This window comes from Sarcophilus harrisii, chromosome 2 (genome assembly GCF_902635505.1).
Source record: "Sarcophilus harrisii chromosome 2, mSarHar1.11, whole genome shotgun sequence".
Taxonomy (NCBI): domain Eukaryota; kingdom Metazoa; phylum Chordata; class Mammalia; order Dasyuromorphia; family Dasyuridae; genus Sarcophilus; species Sarcophilus harrisii.
Window position 1 is genome coordinate 587565617 of NC_045427.1, and position 23522 is coordinate 587589138.

Here is a 23522-nt window from a genome sequence, read left to right on the forward strand (position 1 = left end):
GGCACAGAATGCCAACAACAACAAAAAAGATAAGAAAAAGAGCCTCTGAACATCCTGATGATATAAATGCAAAGAAAGCAGTATAATAAAAGTTTGAGAATAAATAATCAACTTCAGGCGCAATAACAAACATTTAAATGGGAATTTGAACTACATGAAAAGAAAGCATAAAAGCCACTTGTTCCACTTCTACTAAAGCTCACTGCAATGAAGGAAACAAAGAAAAAGGTAATTATTTAGGAATTTGTTCTTTAGTCAAACAATCACTCTAAAGGCATTCTGCTGATTCTAAGAAGGGTAAGACAGTGGTTCTCAAACCTTTGTTCTCAGTATCTTCATGTTGTTAAAAAACTATTTTGGATATGTTCAAAGAGTTTTTGTTCACATGGGTTATATTTATAGCTATTTACTATATTAGAAATAAAAAATAATTTTGAATTTGTAGACCCTCTGAAAGGGTTTCAGAGACCCCAACAATTCTTTGAACTACACTTTGAGGACCACTGGGGTAAGAGTTACAAAACTTTTGAAAGCTTCCATGCTAAAAGTTCTCAAACCAACTTTCTTTTTTTTTTATTATTATAGTTTTTTATTTACAAGATATATGCATGGGTAATTTTTCAGCACTGACAATAGCAAAACCTTTTGTTACAATTTTTCCCCTCCTTCTCCCCACCCCCTCCCCCAGATGGGAGATTGACCAATACATGTTATATATGTTAAAGTATGAGTTAAATACAATATATGTATGCATGTCCATACAGTTATTTTGCTGTACAAAAAAAATCGGACTTTGAAATAGTGTACAATTAACCTGTGAAGGAAATCAAAAATGCAGGTGGACAAAAATAGAGGGATTGGGAATTCTATGAAGTGGTCGAACCAACTTTCAATGGGCTAATAATAACCCAACTGCTCCATCTCTCTACAACCTTTTCAGGCAACCTCTCTAAATGCAGACTCTGTATCAGTTTGTCTTAGGGGAGGAGAGGAATCATACAATCTGAGTTAAAGAGGAAATTAAGCATAAGTTAGTTTAGTTTAAGACAATTTCTTTCTTGTGAAAAGTTATAAACACAAGACATTGCTAAGTACCTTCAAAGAATCAAGTTAGCAAAAAAATATTTTTACTCAAAAATGATAATGGCTTTAAGTAATCACAATAATACCTGCTGCTACCTGTTGAAGTTGAGAATAATGCTACTATAAAAAAAAAAGCCAGAGAATGTTCAGTTCAAAGCAGGATTCATGTTCCAATTTCAAAACTGTTCAGTAATTATTGGTAAATATAAATATACAGACACTTACCTGGCCAGTTTCAGATATTAAAATGAAGCCTAAATAAAAATGTTTTAATTCTAAGTGTTTTTATTCTAATTTTTAAGTTTTATAAGTTTTAATTCTAATTCTAATTACTAAAATATCCAGTTAAAAATATATTAGCAAATAACAATGAGTGAGTTCTAGGTCTGACCTCTGATAAATGGATGCATTTGAAATCATTTTGTGAGGATTTTGGGGGGTAAGCTATTAAAATTATGTCATTTGCCACAAAGAATGATGTAATCTGAGAATGGCAATCCTCTTTGAGAGATCAAGTACTCCTTCCATGACCAAAGTATGGAATAGTGCTGCTCTCTGAACAGAATGAGATATCAGAAAAAAAGAGAGACATGGAGAATAAGAATAGCTCATGCACATCTATGCACAATGCACCTATATAGATATAATATTATTTGATTTTTACAATCAAATGTAAATGTACAGCCCTATGATGCAGTTGCTATTATATTATCCCTATTTTATAAATAAGGAAACTAAAGGTTAAGTGAGGCTAAAGGTTAGGTGACCTGTATAAGTTTCATAGCTAAGTGTCTGAGACAAGATTTAAACTCAGTTCTTCTTGGCTCCCAGTTTGGCATTTAAACTACCATTCCAACCGGTTGTCCTTGTTATTACACCCCCTGTAGACTGTAAGCTCCGAGAAGGCAAGGACTGTTTTGTTTTGTATCCTTTTTTGTTCAGTGCTAATTACAACATATTAGCACATAGTAAGGACTTAATAAATTCTTTTTTGCTGAAGAGAACCTTCTCCTCCTCCTCCTTCTACTACTACCACTTTGTGACCTCTGATAAAAAACAAAACAAAACAAAATTTGTTCATGAAAATTTGAGCAAAAGATGTCTCTATGACTGACAGCTACAGCATGCTGGTACGACGGGTTTTATACAATTACTGAAACAACTACAACTAAGCAAACATTTCTACAATCATAAATGAGTTGAACACGTGCACGTGTGACCAAAGAGGGAATATGTTAGATGAGGTAAACAACTGGAGGGCTCACCTCGGCTGACTGATAGAGCTCCAAGACTCGCTTAGTTCAGAAGAGCCAAGCTTGAGCCTGAGCTCTTCAGCTTCCTAGCTGCGCTATCTTGGGCAGAAAGAACCTTACTGGTGAGAGAGAGTCCTCAAGGGCCATCATACCTCAAAAAAAATTCCTGCTGCAACATTTCCAACAAATGGTCCTATGGCTTCCACTAAAGACTTTCAATGTTGGGGAATTTTCCTAAGGCAAACTATTACACTTTTGACTGGCTTTAACTGTAAGAATGTTTTTCATTTTTATAACTAAATCAACTAAAATACTTTTTTGTAACTTCCAGCCATTGCTCCAAATTCTGTTCTTGGAGACCAAGCAAAATAAATAGCATATGACTTCTAGGATTTCATCAGTTTTAAGTACTTCCTTCAATTACACACACTAAAATTCATCCAGGGAAATTTCACCAATATTGTTACAAAAATCTTAAATAAAATACTAGCAGGGAGAGGGCAGCAATATATATATATATATATATATGTGTGTGTGTGTGTGTGTGTGTGTGTGTGTGTGTGTGTGTATGCATATATATATATAAAATGTATACTCACAAAGATTATACATTATAATCAGATGGGATACCAGAAAAACTAAAATCATAATTGGCATAAACAACAAAAACCATATGATTATATCAATAGATGCAGAAAAGGCTTTTGACAAAATCAATATCCATTTGTATTCAAAATACTAGAAAGCAAAGGAGTAAATAAAAAAGCTTTCCTTAATATGATAAACAGTATTCATATAAAACCAAGAACAAGTATTATCTGTAATGAGAGCCTTCTAATACGAAAAACTTTTCCAATAAGATCACAGGTGAAACAAGGATATATTTTAACCCCACTATTATTATCCCCACCATATTATAATAATAATCCCCACCACTATAATATAAGAAAAGAAAAAGAAAGTGAAGACTAAAAATAGGCCACAATATGGCGATATATCTAGAAAACTCTAGGAAATTAACCAAAAATTAATTGAACCAATTAATAATTTTAGCAAAGTTACAAGATATAAAATAAACTCACACAAACCATCATCATTTCTACATATTACCAACAAAACTCAGCAGGAAGAGAAGAAAGAGAAATTCCATTTAAAATAACTGCAGACAACCCTAACTCTAACCCTCATTCTAACCGACAAGACAAACCCAGGAACCATGTGAACATGATTACAAAACTGTTTTCACATAAATAAAGATAGATCTAAACAACTGGAGAAATACTTGGAACTCTACCTGCCAAGACAAATCCAAGAACTATGTGAACACAATTACAAAACTGTTTTTACACAAATAACAACTGGAGAAATACTTGGAACTCTACCTGACAAGACAAACCCAGGAAGGTCAGCCATGCCAACATAATAAAAAAAATTCTATTAAATTAACTTACTTAGCTTCTTATAAATCAAACAACTAAAGAATTATTTTATAGAGCTAGAAAAACCTAACAAAACTGATCCAGAAGAACAAAAGGTCAGGAATTATCAAAAGAATCAAATTTTTTTTAAATGTGAAGAAAAGTGGCTTAGCAGTACCAGTTTTCAAATTATAGTGCAAAGCAGTACCATCGAATTGGGCCAGCTAGGAGGTACCATAATACACAGAATGCTGGGTCTGAAGTTAGGAAGATTCATCTTTCTGACTTCAAATCTGACCTAAGACATACACTAGTTGTGTGATGCTAGACAAGTTACTTAGCCCTGTTTGCCTCAGTTTCTTTATTTGTAAAATGTTTTAGAGAAGTAAATGGCAAACTATTCCAGTATCTTTGCCAAGAAAACCCCAAATGGGCTCAGGAAGAGTTGGACATGATTGAAACAAGTAAACAACAACAAATTCATCAAAATCTATCTAAAACCAAGAGCAAGCATTACCTTGAATGCTTGTATAGGATATTCAAGGACTACTACCTCTGGTGAAAAGGTCTGCCAACAGGGTTTGAAGGCTGTTCGTCCACCTTTAGTGTCTACTTGGCACTCAATTCTCACCTATGACTCCAAGAAGCTGTAGTATACACAGTGGCCACTCTCTGGTAAACCACCTTGGTAGATAGGTAAACCAGGTTGAAGATACTCGATAGGCTGGTCAGTGAGTTAGAGGGGAACGTCTATCCCAAATGTGAAGATATCCCCCAGCAGGATGGGCAGATGAGCACAGTTTGCTCCAATGGCCACAGAAGTGGCTAAAGCTGGCTCTATGGAATGCTTAGAGCTCTGCCAGCCTTTTTGATTTTTGTCCTGCCATTGTACTTTCAGGATTCTAGGAGAGAGAATGAGGTTGACAGCTACTCACAACACTGCCTCATTTAAATCTAATTCACATAACTGTCAAGATGTCACTCCTGATGTCACTAGTCTTCTTCAAGAATGAAGGACAAACAGTAATAATAAACCACCCCCTTCCTAGTAAGTAAGGGATGATACAAGGATGTCTGATCTGGTATTGATCCTGGCTAAGAAATAGAGTAGTTAATTGGTGGCATATATTAGATACACAAATACATAGAAGTAAATAATCATAGTAATCTAGTGCTTGATAAATTTAAAAATATAAGCTTTTGGGGAAAGGACTCATTATTCAGGAAAAAAGATGGGAAAACTAGAAAGCAGATTGGCAGAAACTAAACATCATATACCAAGAGAAGACCAAAATAGATATATTTTAATGCATAAAAGTTAATAAAACAAATAAATTAAGAGAGTATGGGAAAGTTTACCTGTCAGGTTTATGGATAAAGGAAGAATTTTTGATCAAACAAGAGACAGACAGGATCACAAGAGGTTAAATGGGTAATTTTGATTATAAAGGTTTTGAACAAACAAAATCAATGTAGTCAAAATTAGAAAAAAAGTAGGAAACTGGGGGGAAATGTATAATTACTTTCTCTGATAAAGTTTTCACTTCTCAGATATATAGGGAACTGGACCTAATATATATATATATATATATAAAAATAAGAGCCATTCCCCAATTGATTAGTGGTCAAATGATATAAACAGAGAGTTGTCAGAAAAAGAAATCAAAGCTATTAGTAGTTATAATTAGAGAAGTTGAAATTAAATCAGCTCTGAGATACTACTTCATACCCATCAGATTGGCTGATATGACAGAAAAAGAAAATGACAAATGCTGAAGGGGATACAGAAAGATAGGGGCACTGATGTACAATTGGTAAAATTCCAAACTGGTTCAACCATTCTGGAGAACTATTTGGAACTATACCTAAAGGGCTATAAAATTTTGCATAATCTTTAACCCAGAAATATTGCTACACTGTATTTCAAAAATATCAAAAAAAGTAAAAGAATCTATATGTTCAAAAGTATTTATAGCAACTCTATTTGTGATGGCAAAGAATTGAAAATTGGGTTATTTGGGATGTGGCTGAAAAAGTTATGTATATGATTATGATGAAATATTATAGGGCTATCCAAAATAACAAAGGGTGATAGGTTCAGAAAGGCCTGGGAAGACATACATAAACTGACACAAGTGAAATGAGCAGAATCAAGAGAACACTGTACATAATATAGCAATATTGTAATGATGATCAACTGTGAAAGATTTAGATATCTCATTAATACAATCTAAGAAAGCCAAGACAACCCCAAGGAATTCATGATGAAAATGCTATCTAACCTCCAGATAAAGAACTGATAAATTCTGGAGTGTAACTTGAAGTATAATTTTTCCACTTTATTTTTCTTGCTTTTTTGGCAACTTGGTTCATATGAAAACATTCCATGATTTTACATGCATAAATGATAACATTCATTTTTCACCTTCTCAATGGGGTTGGGAGAGGCAAAAGGGAAAGATTTTTTTTAAATTAAAATTTTTTTTAAAGAATGCTAAAATTAAGTAAATAATACATCTCTTTAAAAAGGAAATATTCTTTGCATTTTTTCACATAAAAATAGACATCATATTGTTTTGCCTTCTCAATGGGTAGGGAAGGGGATAGAAGAAGGGAAAAGGTTTGGAACTCAAAATAAAATAAACATTAAAAAAAATTTTTAATGTAAAAAAAGAAAAAAAGATTGAGTTTTGCTTAGAGAAAAGCTTAGGGTCATTAAAAATTCAATGCAATTTCCAAAAAACTCTCCTCATTTAAGAGGACTCTGCAATGTTGCAGGGCTTGATGTAATCACTAGAAAGTTATACTCCACAAACATACATCTAGAGGTCTTCACTATCATTTGGGAAGTCACTGAATGTCCTTTATGCATTTAATAGCAAACATATATGACAAATACATCTCCCAATACTGTGCCTCACTTGATTTAAAAATCAAAGGATTAGTGAACAAAATTAGTTTTGCTTTATTATCTTTCAAGGAATATTGTGTATGATTTTGACATATGCATAGGTAACATCTTGTTAAGAGTTTCTAAAGGCAAACTCCTGCTCTGAACAAATCAAATGTTTTCTTATAGTTAAAAAAAAGTAAAAGAGGATTTTATATTCTCTATGACTTTTAGTCAAGTGAGAGAATATAAAGATACAATAAATATAAAACCGGGTGGTACACTGGGTAGAGAGCAAAGCCTAGATACAAAAAGATTTGAGTTCAAATCTGGCCCCAAATGCTTGCTAGCTACATGACCCATGGCAAGTCATTTAATCTGATTGCCTTAGTTTCTCATGCAAAATAGGATAATAATAGCACCAACTTCCCAGAGTTGCTGTGAAGATCAAATGACAAAATAATTGTAAAGTGCTTGGCACACAGTATTATATAAATGTTAACTGTTGTTGTAGTTGTCTGTTACACAAGAAAACCAAATTGTTTTCAACCATTAAACTATTTTTCTTTAATACTATTGCTACTCTTAACATTTTTGCAATTTGTAAATTCTGGAGTCACCAAAAAATACTCAAATTGGATTTTTCTCTACTTAAAAAACTCATTCGATATGCCTGTGAAATTTCAGTTTTCAAAGGAATTTCTTTGGTTTCCAATAGGATTAAGATACTGCAGCATTATTATCATCATCACCATCCTTATTATATTTTTTTTTTCCTACTGAATGAGATTCAATATGGTAAAGAAGGGTTACTGTGAGTCAGAGAGCCATCAGAGAGATGGCTCTCTGACTCACCAGTTGCCAACCGCTTGGCCTTACAAAACTGCCCCCTCTTTTTTGTCCTATCTTAGTTGATAACTTTGTGCAAAGTGAGGGTAACGTTACATAGAAAGGAAGAAGCTGAACCAGAGAATCTCCTACGGTTCCTTATAATTCTTAAGGCTCAAAAAGAAAATATGACATAGAAATAGCACTAGCTCTGGAATCAGAAAAAATGGGTTTGAATCTCTGCTCTAATGGTGATGACCTGTGATCTTGGTGATGACGTGCCTCTCTAGGGCTTATTTTCTTTATTTTTAAATGAAAAGGTTTGCCTAGAAGATCTCTAAACTTCCATCTGGTTCCCATCAAAAAAGAGTTATGAAAAATGGAACACTGAACCTCCATACAGTTTTAGTTGAGTATAACATAGTTACTTTTTTTCATTACTACATGGTAAGTTTATTGGTATGAAGAAAAGCTGATAATTCTGTTCCAAAGGACAAGATATACATAGTTCAACCTATAAGGAAGTTTTCAGGGATAAAGGAAATCAACAAATCAACAATCACATTAATAATATGTGAAAAATAATGAAGTGTAGATTGGAGAGATGATTATCAAACCCAGTGATATTGGTTCCATCCCACCCTGCCAGTCGTTCTATTCAAGCATCCATAGTGGACCTCCAGAGAACATGCCTGGGAGGATCTAAGTCACTCAGCTCTGAATTCCTAGAGACCACATTTTTTTGAAAGAAGTTTGGAAGAAGTATAAGTTTTTATATAATGTGCTAAAATTTAAGCACATTAGAAGAAATCATCATGTCCTCTGTTGTTAGAAAATGGCATAGATAGATAAATGGATATAGATATAGAACAATCTGATTTTTTGTGATTTAGAGGTCAATGTAGATTTCAAGAGAATTCAAATACCAAACTGAAATAATACAATCAACTAGGAAAAGAGAGATCAAAAATTTGTCAAGAGTGGGGAGATACCTATTGAAGCAAGAATACTAGCAATAGATTTCCACAGCAGTAAGATGATTATCAGTATTAAAATTATATGCCACAAGTGCTAGATTTTATTATTCTAATACTTAATATCAAAAGTTAGTTTTTATCCTTTATGGAGTCTTTTTATGACCTTAGTTGATAAAAAGATATTTTCTAGTAGGGTAACACAGTCAATCAATAAAAAGGGGCTAAGGGCTAGAAGCAAATGAAATGTCTCTACCTGCAAGGGGCCCACAATCTAATGGGAGAAGACATATACAAAGAAAGCTATCTGAAGGATAAATAGGAAATAAAAAACAAAAGGAAGGGTATTAGAATTAAGAGGAATTGAGGAAGGCTTCTTATAAAAGATAGGATTTGGAGAAAAAGTATTTCAGGGATGAGAAACAGCCAAAGAAAATGCCCAGAGCCAAGAGATGCAATATTTTGTTCCTGGAATAGTCAAGAGATCAGTGTCAGTGCATCAAAGAATACCTATTGGGGAAGTAAGATATAAGAAGACTAGAAAGGTAGAAGGTAGATAGGTTATGAATGCTTTTTATATTTGTTCCTAGAGGCACTGGAGTTTATTGAGTAGGGTAGGTGACATGGTCAAACCTGAATTTTAGGAAAATTAATTTGAGGGCTCATTGAAGGATGGATTGGAGTGAAGAGAAATTTCAGGCAAGCAGACCTATCAGTAAGGTATGAAGTGTTTAAGATCTGCAACAGAATGGAGGCTGAATCAAAGGAGAAATGGAGGCATATTCAACAAATATACAAATATGGAGAGCTATAAAGACAGATTAAAAGATAAAATCCACAGGCGTTGGCAATATCTGAGATATGGAAGGTGAGAAACACGGGGGAGATGACACAATTATGACCTATCAGATCAAGAATACCACTTCTGGTATATAAAGATTTAGTCACATGACCAAGATTTAGTCACCTAGCCAATAAATGTCAAAGGAAGAAGTTCAACTGAAGTCTTTCTTACAGCAAGTGGAGCCTTCTGAATTAGCATTCTAAGATGCCTCTTATTAACTCACAAATTTAAAATCCTCAGGATTCCATGGGAAAAGTACAAATCTAATACTTACCATTATCTGATCCTTCTGATTTTTCTGAGGGTGAATGATCTGAAAAAAAAATTGCATATTTATTAAAGCTTTACTATATAACACTTATACAATAACATACTATGATAGTGATAAGCAGTGCCACAAAGTTTAGGTTCTTTGTTCTCTGAATGTTTCAAATTTGTCAGTTGTGTCTTTCCTACTAGAATATAAATCTCTTTAAACCACTGTTTGATCTAACCATTCTGGAGAGCAATTTGGAACTATGCTCAAAAAGTTATCAAACTGTACATACCCTTTGATTCAGCAGTGTTATTACTGGGCTTATATCCCAAAGAGATACTAAAAAAGGGAAAGGGATCTGTATGTGCATGAATGTTTGTGGCAACCCTCTTTGTAGTCGCTAGAAACTGGAAACTGAATGGATGCCCATCAGTTGGAGAATGGCTGAATAAATTGTGGTATATGAATATTATGGAATATTATTGTTCTGTAAGAAATGACCAACAGGATGATTTCAGAAAGGCCTGGAGAGACTTACATGAACTGATGCTGAGTGAAACAAGCAGGGCCAGGAGATCATTATATACTTCAACAACAACACTATATGATGACCAATTCTGATGGACCTGGCCATTCTCAACCAAACGAGATCAACCAAATCAGTTCCAATGGAGCAGTAATGAACTGAACCAGCTATTCCCAGCAAAAGAATTCTTTTTTTTTTTTTTTTTTTTTTTTTAATTTAATAGCCTTTTATTTACAGGATTTATACATGGGTAACTTTACAGCATTAACAATTGCCAAACCTCTTGTTCCAATTTTTCACCTCTTACCCCCCACCCTCCCCAGATGGCAGGATGACCAGTAGATGTTAAATATATTAAAATATAACTTAGATAAGTATACATGACAAAACATTATTTTGCTGTACAAAAGAATCAGACTCTGAATTATTGTACAATTAGCTTGTGAAGGAAATCAAAATGCAGGTGTGCATAAATATAGGGATTGGGAATTTAATGTAATGGTTTTTAGTCATCTCCCAGAGTTATTTTTCTGGGCATAGCTAGCTCAGTTCATTACTGCTCCATTAGAAATGATTTGGTTGATCTCGCTGTTGAGGATGGCCTGATCCATCAGAACTGGTCATCATCTAGTATTGTTGTTGAAGTATATAATGATCTCCTGGTCCTGCTCATTTCACTCAGCATCAGTTCGTGTAAGTCTCTCCAGGCCTTTCTGAAATCATCCTGTTGGTCATTTCTTACAGAACAGTAATATTCCATAATTTTCATATACCACAATTTATTCAGCCATTCTCCAACTGATGGACATCCATTCAGTTTCCAGTTTCTAGCCACTACAAAAAGGGCTGCCACAAACATTCGTGCACATACAGGTCCCTTTCCCTTCTTTATAACAGCAAAAGAATTCTGGGAAATGACTAAAAACCATTACATTGAATTCCCAATCCCTATATTTTTGCCCACCTACATTTTGGATTTCCTTTACAGGCTAATTGTACAATATTTCAGAGTCCGATTCTTTCTATACAGCAAAATAATGGTTTGGTCATGTATACTTATTGTGTATCTAATTTATATTTTAATATATTTAACATCTACTGGTCATCCTGCCATCTGGGGGAGGGGGTGGGGAGAAGGAGGGGAAAAATTGGAACAAGAGGTTTGGCAATTGTCAATGCTTTAAAGTTATCCATACATATAACCTGTAAATAGAACGCTATTAAGTTAAAAAAAAATAATAAAAAAAAAATAAACCACTGTTTGAGAAATGTATTGTATACATCTCTCAGAATTTAGTCAGGCATATCCCAAACACTTATTGATTAGATTGGGCAGTGAATTTATAGCTCCAATAATTAAACCAAAGTAGATTAGTAGATAGTTTAATCTACTACATATGCGTGAAATCAGATTGTAATATTTAAAATCTGGAACCACATCAGGAAATTGCCAAATTATCAGCATAATTGACACTATTCAAGAATCAATGTATCTATTCTCAGAAGCAGAAGTATGGATGAATGAGGAAGGTGTACAGCCATTAATACTCAAAGTAGAATGGAATGGTTTGTTATTTCCTTCCCCAGCTCATTTTACAGATAAAAATTTGAGGTAAAGAGGTTAAAGTAACTTACCTAGGGTTCACACAGCTATTAAGTGTCTGAGGTAAAATTTGAACTCAGGAAGAGGAGTCTTCCCTGACTCCAGAGTCAGCACTCTATACAATGAGTTATCTAGCTATCCTATGTTACTCTAGGCCCAGCTTCTTAAATTGTAGTTCCTGACCTCATAAGGGTCTCATATATGAATGTGGGAGCCATGAAATTATGATTTATTATCAGTAAAGGTTTGATTTGTCTGAAATGTTTGGCTGCATTATATAACCATATAGTCAGGGTCACATAAAAATTTCTTGGGCAAAAAGATGTTATGAATAGAAAAAGTTTAAGAAGCCCTATGTCTAGGCTACTTAAGCAAACAAAACTAGCATCAAAGGCAAAGAGTCAGATCTCTCCATACTACGTTCTGCTTTCCCCAATCACCTTTTAATCCAAGTGGATGCTCTAAAAGCCAAAACTCACCAGGCATGGCCTCTTTAAGGCTGAATGAAAGAACTAGCAGGCAGAGATGCCAAATTGTAAGGCAGGTATGGCTTGCTCTGCCAAGAGCCAAACAAATGCTTTTACTATTCATTTTCTCCTATTCATCTTATATGAATAAGAAAACAATAAAAAGTAGCTAAACACTTGGCAACAACTTAAAGAGATTTATTCATTTAACAAGTACATAAGTATATTATAAGTTTGGGTCAAGGTAATTTCATGTGGAAAAAACACAAAGTCCAACCTCATTGATTACATATTTGGGTCTTAAAAATCACTGACTTCACATACTACTTCAGTGATCAAAATAAATCTGAATCCCAGAAATGAAGCTAGAATACATTCTACTTACATTCTTTCCCCCTGCCCAAACCCAGACAAGGTTTGGGACAAACTTCGCAGATAAATTCTCACCTAGTTTTTTATTTCCAGAACTAGACTGGCATCTGGGGACAATAATCTACCTTTCTTTATGTTAGATCTTAGGAAGATCTAAAATGTTTGTATCATATTGAATAACATCTTATAGGTATCATAGATGATCTTACAATACAAGGCAGATGGGGCTCTAAAAAAATGTAGTATGTAAAATAATGAGGACATGTGCACATGAATGCCTAGTAATAACCCTAAAATAAAATGGTCAAAACTAATAAAAATTTAACTTTTATAATAATACAATAAAGAACTGATTACTTCAAATTAAAACACTTAAAATTTTTATTAAAAATTGTAATGTAAATATTCATATTGAATGAATAAATATTTATAATTCCTATTATTATTTTTAAATTAGTGAAAAGGCTGAGACAAGAGACAAAGTGAGAATTCTGCTCTAGAAATTTCTCTAATTCTCACTAAGGTCTATTTCTTATCCCAATGTGAAAGGAATGTTTTCTCTACAATTTAAATGACTCTGTCAAAGTTAAACCTAAGTCAAATATATGAAACAGCATTAATAATTTGGTTATTTGCTTTTTTGGTCCAAATTTGTGATTTCACTAGTGTGGGGAATTCACAATGGGGAAATTCCCTTTACTGATGCAGACAAGTAACATCTCTGTAACTGAGAGCCTGAGAGAGTTATCAATGATATTTGTGTGAGGTGATCTCACTATTATGACTCTGAGATAGAACATACCATCAGGACTTCCTAAATTCAAACCTGGCTTGCAGACTACTACACTTCACCATGAAATAAAAGGGGAAAAATACAGGATGCATAGTTCCATAAGTGGAACAAGACAGCCCTCTCCTGTCGAAAGATATAATTTAGCTTCAGCTTTGAAATTTCCATATTAGGATCTTGTGATGATGAGAGCCATCTACACCCAGAGAGAGGACTGTAGGAACTGAATGTGGATCACAACATAGCATTCTCGAGAGGCTTGGAGAGACTTACATGAACTGATGCTAAGTGAAATGAGCCAAGAGATCATTATATATGTCAACAATGATACTGTATGAAGATGTAATCTGATGGAAGTGGATTTCTTTGACAAAGAGACCTAATTCAGTTTCAATGGATCAATGATGGACAGAAGCAGCTACACCCAAAGAAAAAACACTGGGAAATGAATGTAAACTGTTTGCATTTTTGTTTTTCTTCCCGGGTTATTTTTACCTTCTGAATCCAATTCTCCCTGTGCAACAAGAAAACTGGATCTGCACACATACATTGTATCTACGATATACTACGATATATTCAACATATAGAGGACTACTTGCCATCTAGAGGAGGGGGTGGAGGGTGGGAGGGAAAAATCGGAACAGAAGTGAGTGCAAGGGATAATGTTGTAAAAAAAATTACCCTGGCATGGGTTCTGTCAATAAAAAGTTATTATAATAATAATAAAAAAATACCATAGCATTCTCACTCTTTTTGTTGTTGTTTGCTTGAATTTTATTTTCTTTCTCATTTTTTCTCCCTTTTTGATCTGATTCTTCTTGTGCAGCAAGATAATAATTATCTTGGTATATATATGGGTATATATATGGGTATATATATGGGTATATATATATATATAATAGGTATGCCTATAGTGGATTTACATATATTTTTATCATGTTTAACATATATTGGATTACTTGCCATCTAAGGGAGAGAGGGGGGAAAATGGAGGAAATTGGAACACAAGGTTTTGCAAGGGTCAGTGGTGAAAAATTATCCTTGCATATGTTTTCAAAATAAAAAAAAAAAAAAACTTCAATAAAAATAAAAACAGAAATTTCTACATTAGCATGGGACTGGATCAAATTCATAAGACATTTACTTTCTAAGTTGTCTGTTTCTTCTATTGATTGTTCATTACAATCATAGGAAATTTAGTGAACTTAAACTCAATTGGGCCAATTGAACAAAAAAAAGTCATTTTCAGAGTAAGACAAATATAACTCATCTAAATTTTCAAAGGTAGACTTCAACTTTTAGACTTGGGAATAACCTCAGATATTACATGGTCTAACTCTCTCATTTGATGTGTGACTCTTCCCAGTCATACAGAAAGTAGCAAAGGTGAGATATCAGGATTCAATTCTCTTGGCTTTCTATCCAATGATAGGTTAATCCAACTTTTGAAAGAGTAAAAACATTTGGAATTTTCCCTTACATCTTTTGCATTTATATCTGAAGAACAGAAGTCAGGTTCAATTTTATATTTATAAATAAATTTTATACATTTTATATTTATTCATTTAAAATTTTTTAATAAATTACATGTTGATATCTTCATACCTTTTCTCTTCTTTTTCTTGGAAGTCTGCATTTTTGAAGAAGATAATTTGGATTTTTTATGTGATGAGTCTTCACAATCTCCTTCAGTTTTATCCCTTGTCTTTTTTGGTTTGACTTCTTTTCTTCTTTATGTTAAAAATTAAACAAAAAGGATAATTTATGTTAATTTTTCAAACAAAAAGTAATAGATGAAAAAGTCAATTAAGCATTATGAATACTGATGATGATGATAGAAATAATAACAACACCATTTATATATTGCTTTAGAGTTTTCAAAATGCTTTATGTATATTATTTCATTCAGTATTCATAGCAATCCTATAAGACAGATATTATCACTCCTCCATTTCTAAAAAACTAGAACATAGAGTCTAAGTGCTAGACTCATAGTTAAGTATCTGAAGCAACAACTGAACTCAGGTCTTTCTGACTGTAAATCCAGAATATATCCCTTATGCCACCAAGGAATAGTTGCTTTTTGTAGAAATGTAAATGAAATAATGGAACATCATTAATATAGTCATATTTTAATGTTAATTTAAAAGATTTCTACCACAGAAACTATGCTATTGGAAATGGGCAACACCGTTGAGTTGAGAGTGAAAAACACCATGAGTTACCCTCTTCCCCCTTCTTTATTTTTTCTTTCTAGACTGTCCCTGAGAGCAGGAGACACAGCAATTGGGATGGTGTGGGGAAGAATAAATAAGAAGACTAGATTGAAGAAATTCTTTTTTTCCCAAACTATTGACAAGTAAAATATTTAATGAAGACTCCAAATATTTTGATGGTGCAATGGCTTTGATCTCCAATGTCAATGTAATTATTTTGAATGTCACAGCTTATTGCTGGCAAATTTGTCAAAAGGGAAAGAAAAATTACTTCACAATTTCACTGATGGCTTTTTAAGAGACTAGTCCATCTAAAATTTCACCGAAGGTACTAATAAACTTCAAAGTAACAAGTAAAATCACTGTTGATGTTTATAAATGGGCCTCTATCACATTTGAAAACTGTAGATAAGTCAAATTTATGACATACAAGAATATATGTATATATTTATGCCATACAAGAATATATATGTATATATTTATGACATAATAATACACACACACACACACACACATATATGTATGTATATTTGGCAAGGCAATTGGGATTAAAGATTTGTCCAGAGTCACACAACTAGAAAGTATTAAGTGTCTAAAGCCAAATGTGAACTCAGGTCTCCTGACTCCAGGGCCAGTACTCTATCTACTACGCCATCTAGCTGCCCCCAAGAATCCTACTATTTTTATGTGCAATCTGAATTCTTTATAATATGCTGAGATTATTTAATCAATGTGTACAGTACATTTATACCCATTTTACAGGACTCTGTCCATAATTTTAAGATGTTAAGTGACTATTGAGTTTTACAGTGTTTTTGTCTTTTATTTTAGGACATACCATTGGTTATTATCTGTGATCTGAGACTAAGTCCTTGATCAAAAACACAACACCTCACTGTAACATCGTTTCTACAGGAAAATGTAGATTGTTATATAAGGAGATATTTTATGACAATTTGCTGAAATGCACTGAACCAAAAAATTGGAACTCTCTATTGTAGTATCTGAAAAAAGATTGTCAACCAAAGGATTATATATATACTTAAAACTCTTAGCACAGTCCCTGGTATTCATAGGTACTTATAAATGTTTGCTGAAAGACTATTAAGAATAGATGATGAGCAAGCACCACACTCCTGGTCCATAAGAGAATATAAAGGAGTCCTGATATTCTCCATGTCTATCCCAACCATTTGGTCAAATAAAACAACCCTCCAATCAATATTTAGCACCTAACGTAAGCAAATAAACATTTATTTCAAGAGTAATGGTCCATTAATAGACTTGTTACTTGAGATTTGAAATTTATTTTAATGATTACATTACCTGTGATGAAAATTTAATTGGAAGGAACATTCTTGGCATAGTCCTAAAAGACATATAAATAGTAAAATTTATTTCTGTGAATTTATATAAACAAATTATCCAATTTGCAACTTTGCAAATTATCCTTTTTTCCCAAATGTTCTTTCATAAGTAGTATTAATAGAAATAATCTGTTGTAGAAATAATGAACACAACACAGAAATAAGATTATATGGTGATCAACTCTGATGGATGTGGCTCTTTTCAACAGTGAGGTAATTCAGGTCAATCCAATAGATTTGTGATGGAAAGAGCCATCCATCCAGAGAGAACTATGGGAACTGTATGTGGATCCCAAATAGCATTTTCACCTTTTTTGTTGTTCGCTTGCTATTTTTTTCTTTCTTATTATTTTTCTTTTTTGATTTGATTTTTTCCCGTTCAGCATGATAAATGTGGAAATATGTATAGAAGAATTTCACATGTTTAACATATATTGGATTAGTTTCTGTATAGAGTGGAGGGAAGGAAGGGAGAAAAATTTGGAACACAAGATTTTGGAAGGGTGAATGTTGAAAACTATCTTTGCATATATTTTGAAAATAAAAAGCTATAATTTTAAAAAGAAAGTAGTAAATTTTTTCAGAAGCATAACCAAAAAGGGGTCAGGGAAGAAATTCATATAAGCATATCCAGTCAATTAAAAAATATATCATTACTTGAAGGGGAAGAAAAGAAAAAGAGCGATCAGTATATTCAATAAACAAATTAACAGAGGTTGCAGATATATATATATATATATATATATATATATATATATATATATATTATATCTTACTAAGACACCAATGAGCTTACAAATATAGCTAAAGCTCCATTTTTAGGTACTTAATTATCTTGGCTGCTTGCTCTTGATTCAACAACAGATGTTATGAATGCAGAACAGCAAGTAGACCAATTTTGCTGTAGTGTGGGGTTCATAAAAATATGAATTAAAAGATAATAAACCTGGAAAGACAGGTTAGAGCCAGACTGTGAAGAGTTTTAAACACAAGAAAATTGTGTTTTAACTTAAAAGCAATGGGGGGCCAGCAATAAGAAAAGCACTAAAGCTTCTTGAACAGAAAAGTCCCATTGGGAATTAGGAGGAAAAGGGCAGTTTTTAGAGAGCTGCTTAATTTTAACTTGTGTAATTAAGACAATTAATTTTTCTACAACTGACATATGATTTCCAATTTTGCTTTATCTGCTAATGAACATTAATTGTTTTAAGAAGTAGTTCTAGATCAATATCATGTTAAATTAAAAACAATTCTTTCCAATCAACTTACTTAATTTCACAAGCGCATTTCTCTTTTCACCATGCTCAATGTAGCCAAAATTCACTTCCCAACTCTTTAATCCTTCCTTTTCATCACATCGTTTATTTCCACAGAAAAACTGACCTGAAGAAGAATCACAAAAAAAATTACCCTTAAGTCTTTAGTTAAAATACTGAATCTACATTTCATTTCTGATCTGTATGATGTAGCATTGTTGTTGTTCACTTGTTCATGTCCAACTCTTCATGATCCCATTTTGGGTTTTTCTTGGCAAAGATACTGGAATGGTTTGCCATTTCCTTCCTCTAGCAAGATGCAATATTAGCTTATCTAAATCTAAAATACAGATCTAAAAACAGTTTAGATATATCTAAATTTGAAATGAAAAGAGATTCTAGGCAACATAAAGTCAATTTTCCAAAAAAAAAAAAATATATATATATATATATAGAAAACCGACTATGTTAAGTCAAATATTACTAACTAGTTCTTAATGCTGTGGCAGTCTAGGATAAAGTGTTGGCCTTGAAGTTAGGAAATCTGAATTTAAGTTCTGCTCTTGACACATTCTGACTGTAGGATTCTCTGCAAAGTAAGTCACTTAACCTTTCAATTCCCTAGGCAATTTTCTAAGGTAAAGTTGGGGAAGAAATACTAAACTGCACTAGTGGAAGGGATTCTTTCTGGGAATTCTCTATCCCAATTAAATTACAGGTCCAGATTGCTCCCATAGACAAAAAAAATGCAACATCAACAATATCAAAATTACCAACTAAAAAGCAAAAAAAATTCAGTTAGATTCCTCAATCCCCTAGCAAGACAAATACTGATATTAAATGATTACCTGCTTTTCAATTGCACAGTTAATTTCATATTTGACACAAGTAATACATTTACTTCATAGACTTAACTTTGGACAGTGTAAACAGGCACTAAGGCATAAAGGATAAATAAAAACAAATTGTTTAAATTTTTAACCTGGATTTTAAATTTAAACTAACAAAAATAATCTTTCAAAACATTACAAAAGTTTCTATATATTTTTACATAGAGATATCATGAAAACCACTATGCAAATATAAGTTATTACTAGAGATGTTAAAATATCTTGATATAACTGTAAAGTAGAAATAATTTTTTCTAATTATTTACTATTTGAAACACTATGCTGATATAACCTTTAGGTGAACAACTGGTGATGAAGAGTCTAATTGCTCCTCTATAGATGGAGTATATTTAGAATAATTAAATAATGGGAGTCAGTCTAGAAGATCCATTAGTATCAAAGTAATATTTACTTTTTGTTTTCACAATGTATACTTGGCTATCAATACTTCTATTAGTGGAGTAAACAGGACCCATTAACATACTTTGTTGACAGAAACTATTAAGAGGGGAAAAGAGGTAGCATAGTAGTGCATACCAGGATGTTCGAAAAAAGAGGAGGGGGGATTAGCACATTATGAAAATAGCAAAAACTACAAACTAAAATAGCATCCAATGTGCCAGGATATTCATCACTCTGAGTTTGAGTATTTATTCACACCAATTAAACTTTACTTATTCTGTCAAAAGCTTGTATGAGCTAAAGATATAAAAATAAAATGGAAATGATTTGCTGCTCTCAAGTTGCCTAGGAATATAAGTTACTCTGGGAACATAATGCAAAGAGAGAGGGACATAAGTGGAGAAATCTCAGGGACACCTGAGCTGATCTGAAATGAAAAAGTATTCTGAGGGCAAAAATGGAGAGGAAGCACACTCCAAGCAGGGGTCAATGCAGGTAGTGATTAATATGCGTACCTGTTATTGTATCCAATCCCAACAAAATTTAAGTATGGTAAGAATGGTTTCAACTTCTGTCTTCATAATCCAACACTTAGTAAGAAACTAGGCACAGAACAGGTTCTGAATAATTTTGCTGTAATGAAATATAGATGGACTAGAATGTATGGTTTTTCAAATAGTCCAATATGGCTAGAAAGTAGAGTTCATGAAAAGCAATAATATGAAACAAAGTTAGAAAAGTAGAGTGTTTAAATCCTAGATAGTAAAGTTTGCATTTGATCTGGCTCTAGATTGAACAGGGAAGGGAGAAGAGTTTGAAAAGGAGATTTAGTTTTGGATTTAAGAGAACTATAGACCAAAGTTGGGAAACCTAGAGAAGTTTAAAGAGAAGGGCTCAAGCCAAAGGAAAGGGAAGGTTTAGACTTGAGAGCAAGCAAAGAAGGACCTGAGAAGCAGAAAGAAGGAAGAAGACTCTGGGAAGCAGGGTGAAAGTCTGGCAAGAACAGGTCACTGAAGCAGACAGGAAAACAAGGTGCATCCAGAAGACATGAGAAAATAAAGGGGATAAGAAGATTCTAAGGAAATGTAAAAGTACTACTGAGAAAGGCATAGCTTTCTGTTGAGGCAAAACTGGACTTGTACAGAAGGTGTAATGTTTGTGTTTCTGACACAGCTAGTGTTATCTCTGCTCAGTAAAACACACATGAGTCTAAGAAAGGAAAAGGCATGAAGAAGCAAAAGGGAATCTTGCATTATCTTGGGAGGAGAACATCCTGCATTGAAGACAAAGAAGAAAAACGTCTTTGATCTCTACAAACCCCTGATTGAAGAAGAAGCTGGCAGGACTTGGCTGAGGTGTAGGGTGAAGAAAACTCATCCTTATCACAAGAAGAGATAAGGAGTGGTGGCCCATGATGCCAGGCTAAGAGAGACTAAGAGGCAGCTGTCTCCTGGAATGAAAGCAGGTTTGTCTATCTTCCTGGGGCATGTATCCAACATGAGACAGAGCTTCTCCCAAGAACTGTCAAACCAAATCACTTCGACTCACTTACCTCTAGCAATTCTCATGGTTATACTTGACACCAAAAAGAATCTCAAAAACACTTCTAAATAGAAGATAGCATTCAGGGAAAAAAAGAAAAAACAAAGGACACAGATGGTATTTTCACTGCAGCCACTGATCAAAGGTGAGAGTTTTAGAGGAGAAAAAAACAGTTATTTAAGGAGATGGACTCTCCCAGTGATGTTTTGGGTAACAGCCAAACTGTGGCACATAATTGTAATGGAATATTACTGAACTTTAAAAAAAATGAATATGAAAAATTCAAACTAGCATGAGAAGGCTTAAATGAACTAAGGAAAACAATATACACAATGACTGAAACAATGCAAAGAACAAATAAAGTGAATGGTGTATAATTATAAAGATCAAGTTTGTGGATGAGTGTACTTCCTTCCCATTTGCTAAACTTGGGGACTATGGATATGGATTATTCCATATGCTGCCAAAAAAAATGATTTTTGCTCTTTTAAAAATCATTTATAATGGATGATTCATTGGGTAAGAACATGGTTATATCTGAAAATAAAGGTTTTGCAAAAACAAACAAAAAGATAACATAAGATAAACAATAAAATATGATAAGCCACCAGATCAAAAAGAGGAAGAACAAAGCATCTGAGAACAGGATTTAGATTTCTAGACCATAGCTTGAAATATCAAAGGATTTAAAATGAAAAAGGAAGACAGGACAAAAACTGTCTAGGCAGGTCCACCAAGCTGGATATCATAAGCAGTAATGACCATGTAGAAAAAAGAAGTGATGATGATAAGAAATTCACAAAAAACGAAATGAAAAAAAAAAAATTTACCAAGGTCTTGGATGTATATAAACAAATGCATACTGTATAAACAAACGCTTAACAAGCAAGATTATTTAGCATTCATAATGAAATAAAAGGAAACTGTAACATTAAAACATGGTAAAATGAAAACAATTACTAAAATATGGCTCTATTAGGTTATATATTATTCACAAATAACAATATAGCTAATAGGAAGTACTGATATGGCAGAGTAGTATTCTCTAAGAGAACACACTCATATGAAAAAATCCAAGAACCACAAAAGGGAACTATGAGGGCAAATATTGAATGAAACTCAGTAGAAATAGGCACAGAACCAATACTGTCATCAGTAAATTATATAGGCCTCCAGGGCAGAAAAATGAAATAGATAAGATTAGAGAACAAATCAAAAGCCTAGCACAGAGACATGATAATAGTAAATGATGGGAGACTTCCAATTACTCAACCATTCGCACTTATGGCTGAAATTGGAACAGCTAACATCTTCCTGACTTGCTTTAATGATAACTTCATCCTTCAAAAAGTAAGGAATTAACCAGGGGAACTTCTGTACTGGATTTGATTCTCTCTTTTTTTTTTTTATTTTTTTTATTTAATACCCTTTTATTTACAGGTTATATGCATGGGTAACTTTACAGCATTAACAATTGCCAAACCTCTTGTTCCAATTTTTCACCTCTTACCCCCCACCCTCTCCCCCAGATGGCAGGATGACCAGTAGGTATTAAATATATTAAAATATAAATTAGATACACAATAAGTATACATGACCAAACCGTTATTTTGCTGTACAAAAAGAACCAGACTCTGAAATATTGTATAATTAGCTTGTGAAGGAAATCAAAAATGCAGGTGGGCATAAATGTAGGGATTGGGAATTCAATGTAATGGTTTTTAGTCATCTCCCAGAGTTCTTTCTCTGGGCGTAGCTGGTTCAGTTCATTACTGCTCCATTGGAAATGATTTGGTTGATCTCGTTGCTGAGGATGGCCAGGACCATCAGGACTGGTCATCATATACTATTGTTGTTGAAGTATATAATGATCTCCTGGTCCTGCTCATTTCACTCAGCATCAGTTCGTGTAAGTCTCTCCAGGCCTTTCTGAAATCACTGGATTTGATTCTCAATGACAACCCTGGTTACTAGAGTGGAAGTAATTGAAACCATAAAAGGAGTAACTGCTCCATCTTAAATTTGACAAAACAAGAGGAATGCCAGGCATAGTTTGATATACACCCTAGGCTTTAGAAGAGCAAATTATAAAGGTGCGATTTTTTTTTTTTTTTTTGGCTAGGATCTTATGGACTATAATTCTATAAGGGAAGTCAGCACTAAAGATTAGCAATACAAAAGATGGAAATTCTGAACTTATTAAGAGAAACAATTCCAATAAGGAAAAGAAGTTGTCTAAAGAGAATAATAGGAATACAAAGTAAATTAATCAAACAACTTAAATTTAAAAAACAATAAAATAAAGGTATAGAAGGGCAGATTAAAAAATGGTAACCACTAAAGAGTGAGTGGTAGGAAAATTAAAGCTCAAAATGTGTTATGGCCATCAAAGAAAATTAAGAATGGAAAAAATATATATATCTTAGACTAACAAAGTGTTTTATTTTTTAGCTATATTAGGGTGGGGGAAGGGAAAAGTAGATCAAAGAAGGGATAGGATGGCAGTGATAGGTAGTGCAAAAGAATAGCTATGCAATTATTTTTT

General features: G+C 33.3%; 1 protein-coding gene and 1 long non-coding RNA gene across 2 annotated transcripts in view; one reads left to right on the forward strand and one right to left on the reverse strand.

The window, feature by feature from the left end:
- LOC100917538 (protein FRA10AC1) overlaps nt 1-23522 on the reverse strand; it is a 54186-nt gene that overhangs the window by 4747 nt on the left and 25917 nt on the right. The window contains exons 9-12 of the mRNA XM_031956086.1: nt 18157-18270; nt 16847-16889; nt 14910-15034; nt 9565-9603 (exon numbers count right to left, since the gene is read on the reverse strand). Of these exons, the coding sequence (XP_031811946.1) occupies nt 9565-9603; nt 14910-15034; nt 16847-16889; nt 18157-18270 (321 nt within the window). The remainder of the gene's footprint in view (nt 1-9564; nt 9604-14909; nt 15035-16846; nt 16890-18156; nt 18271-23522) is intronic.
- LOC116421912 lies at nt 140-15689 on the forward strand. The gene is made up of 2 exons (XR_004232505.1): nt 140-228; nt 15562-15689. It is a non-coding gene; the product is annotated as an uncharacterized LOC116421912 (long non-coding RNA).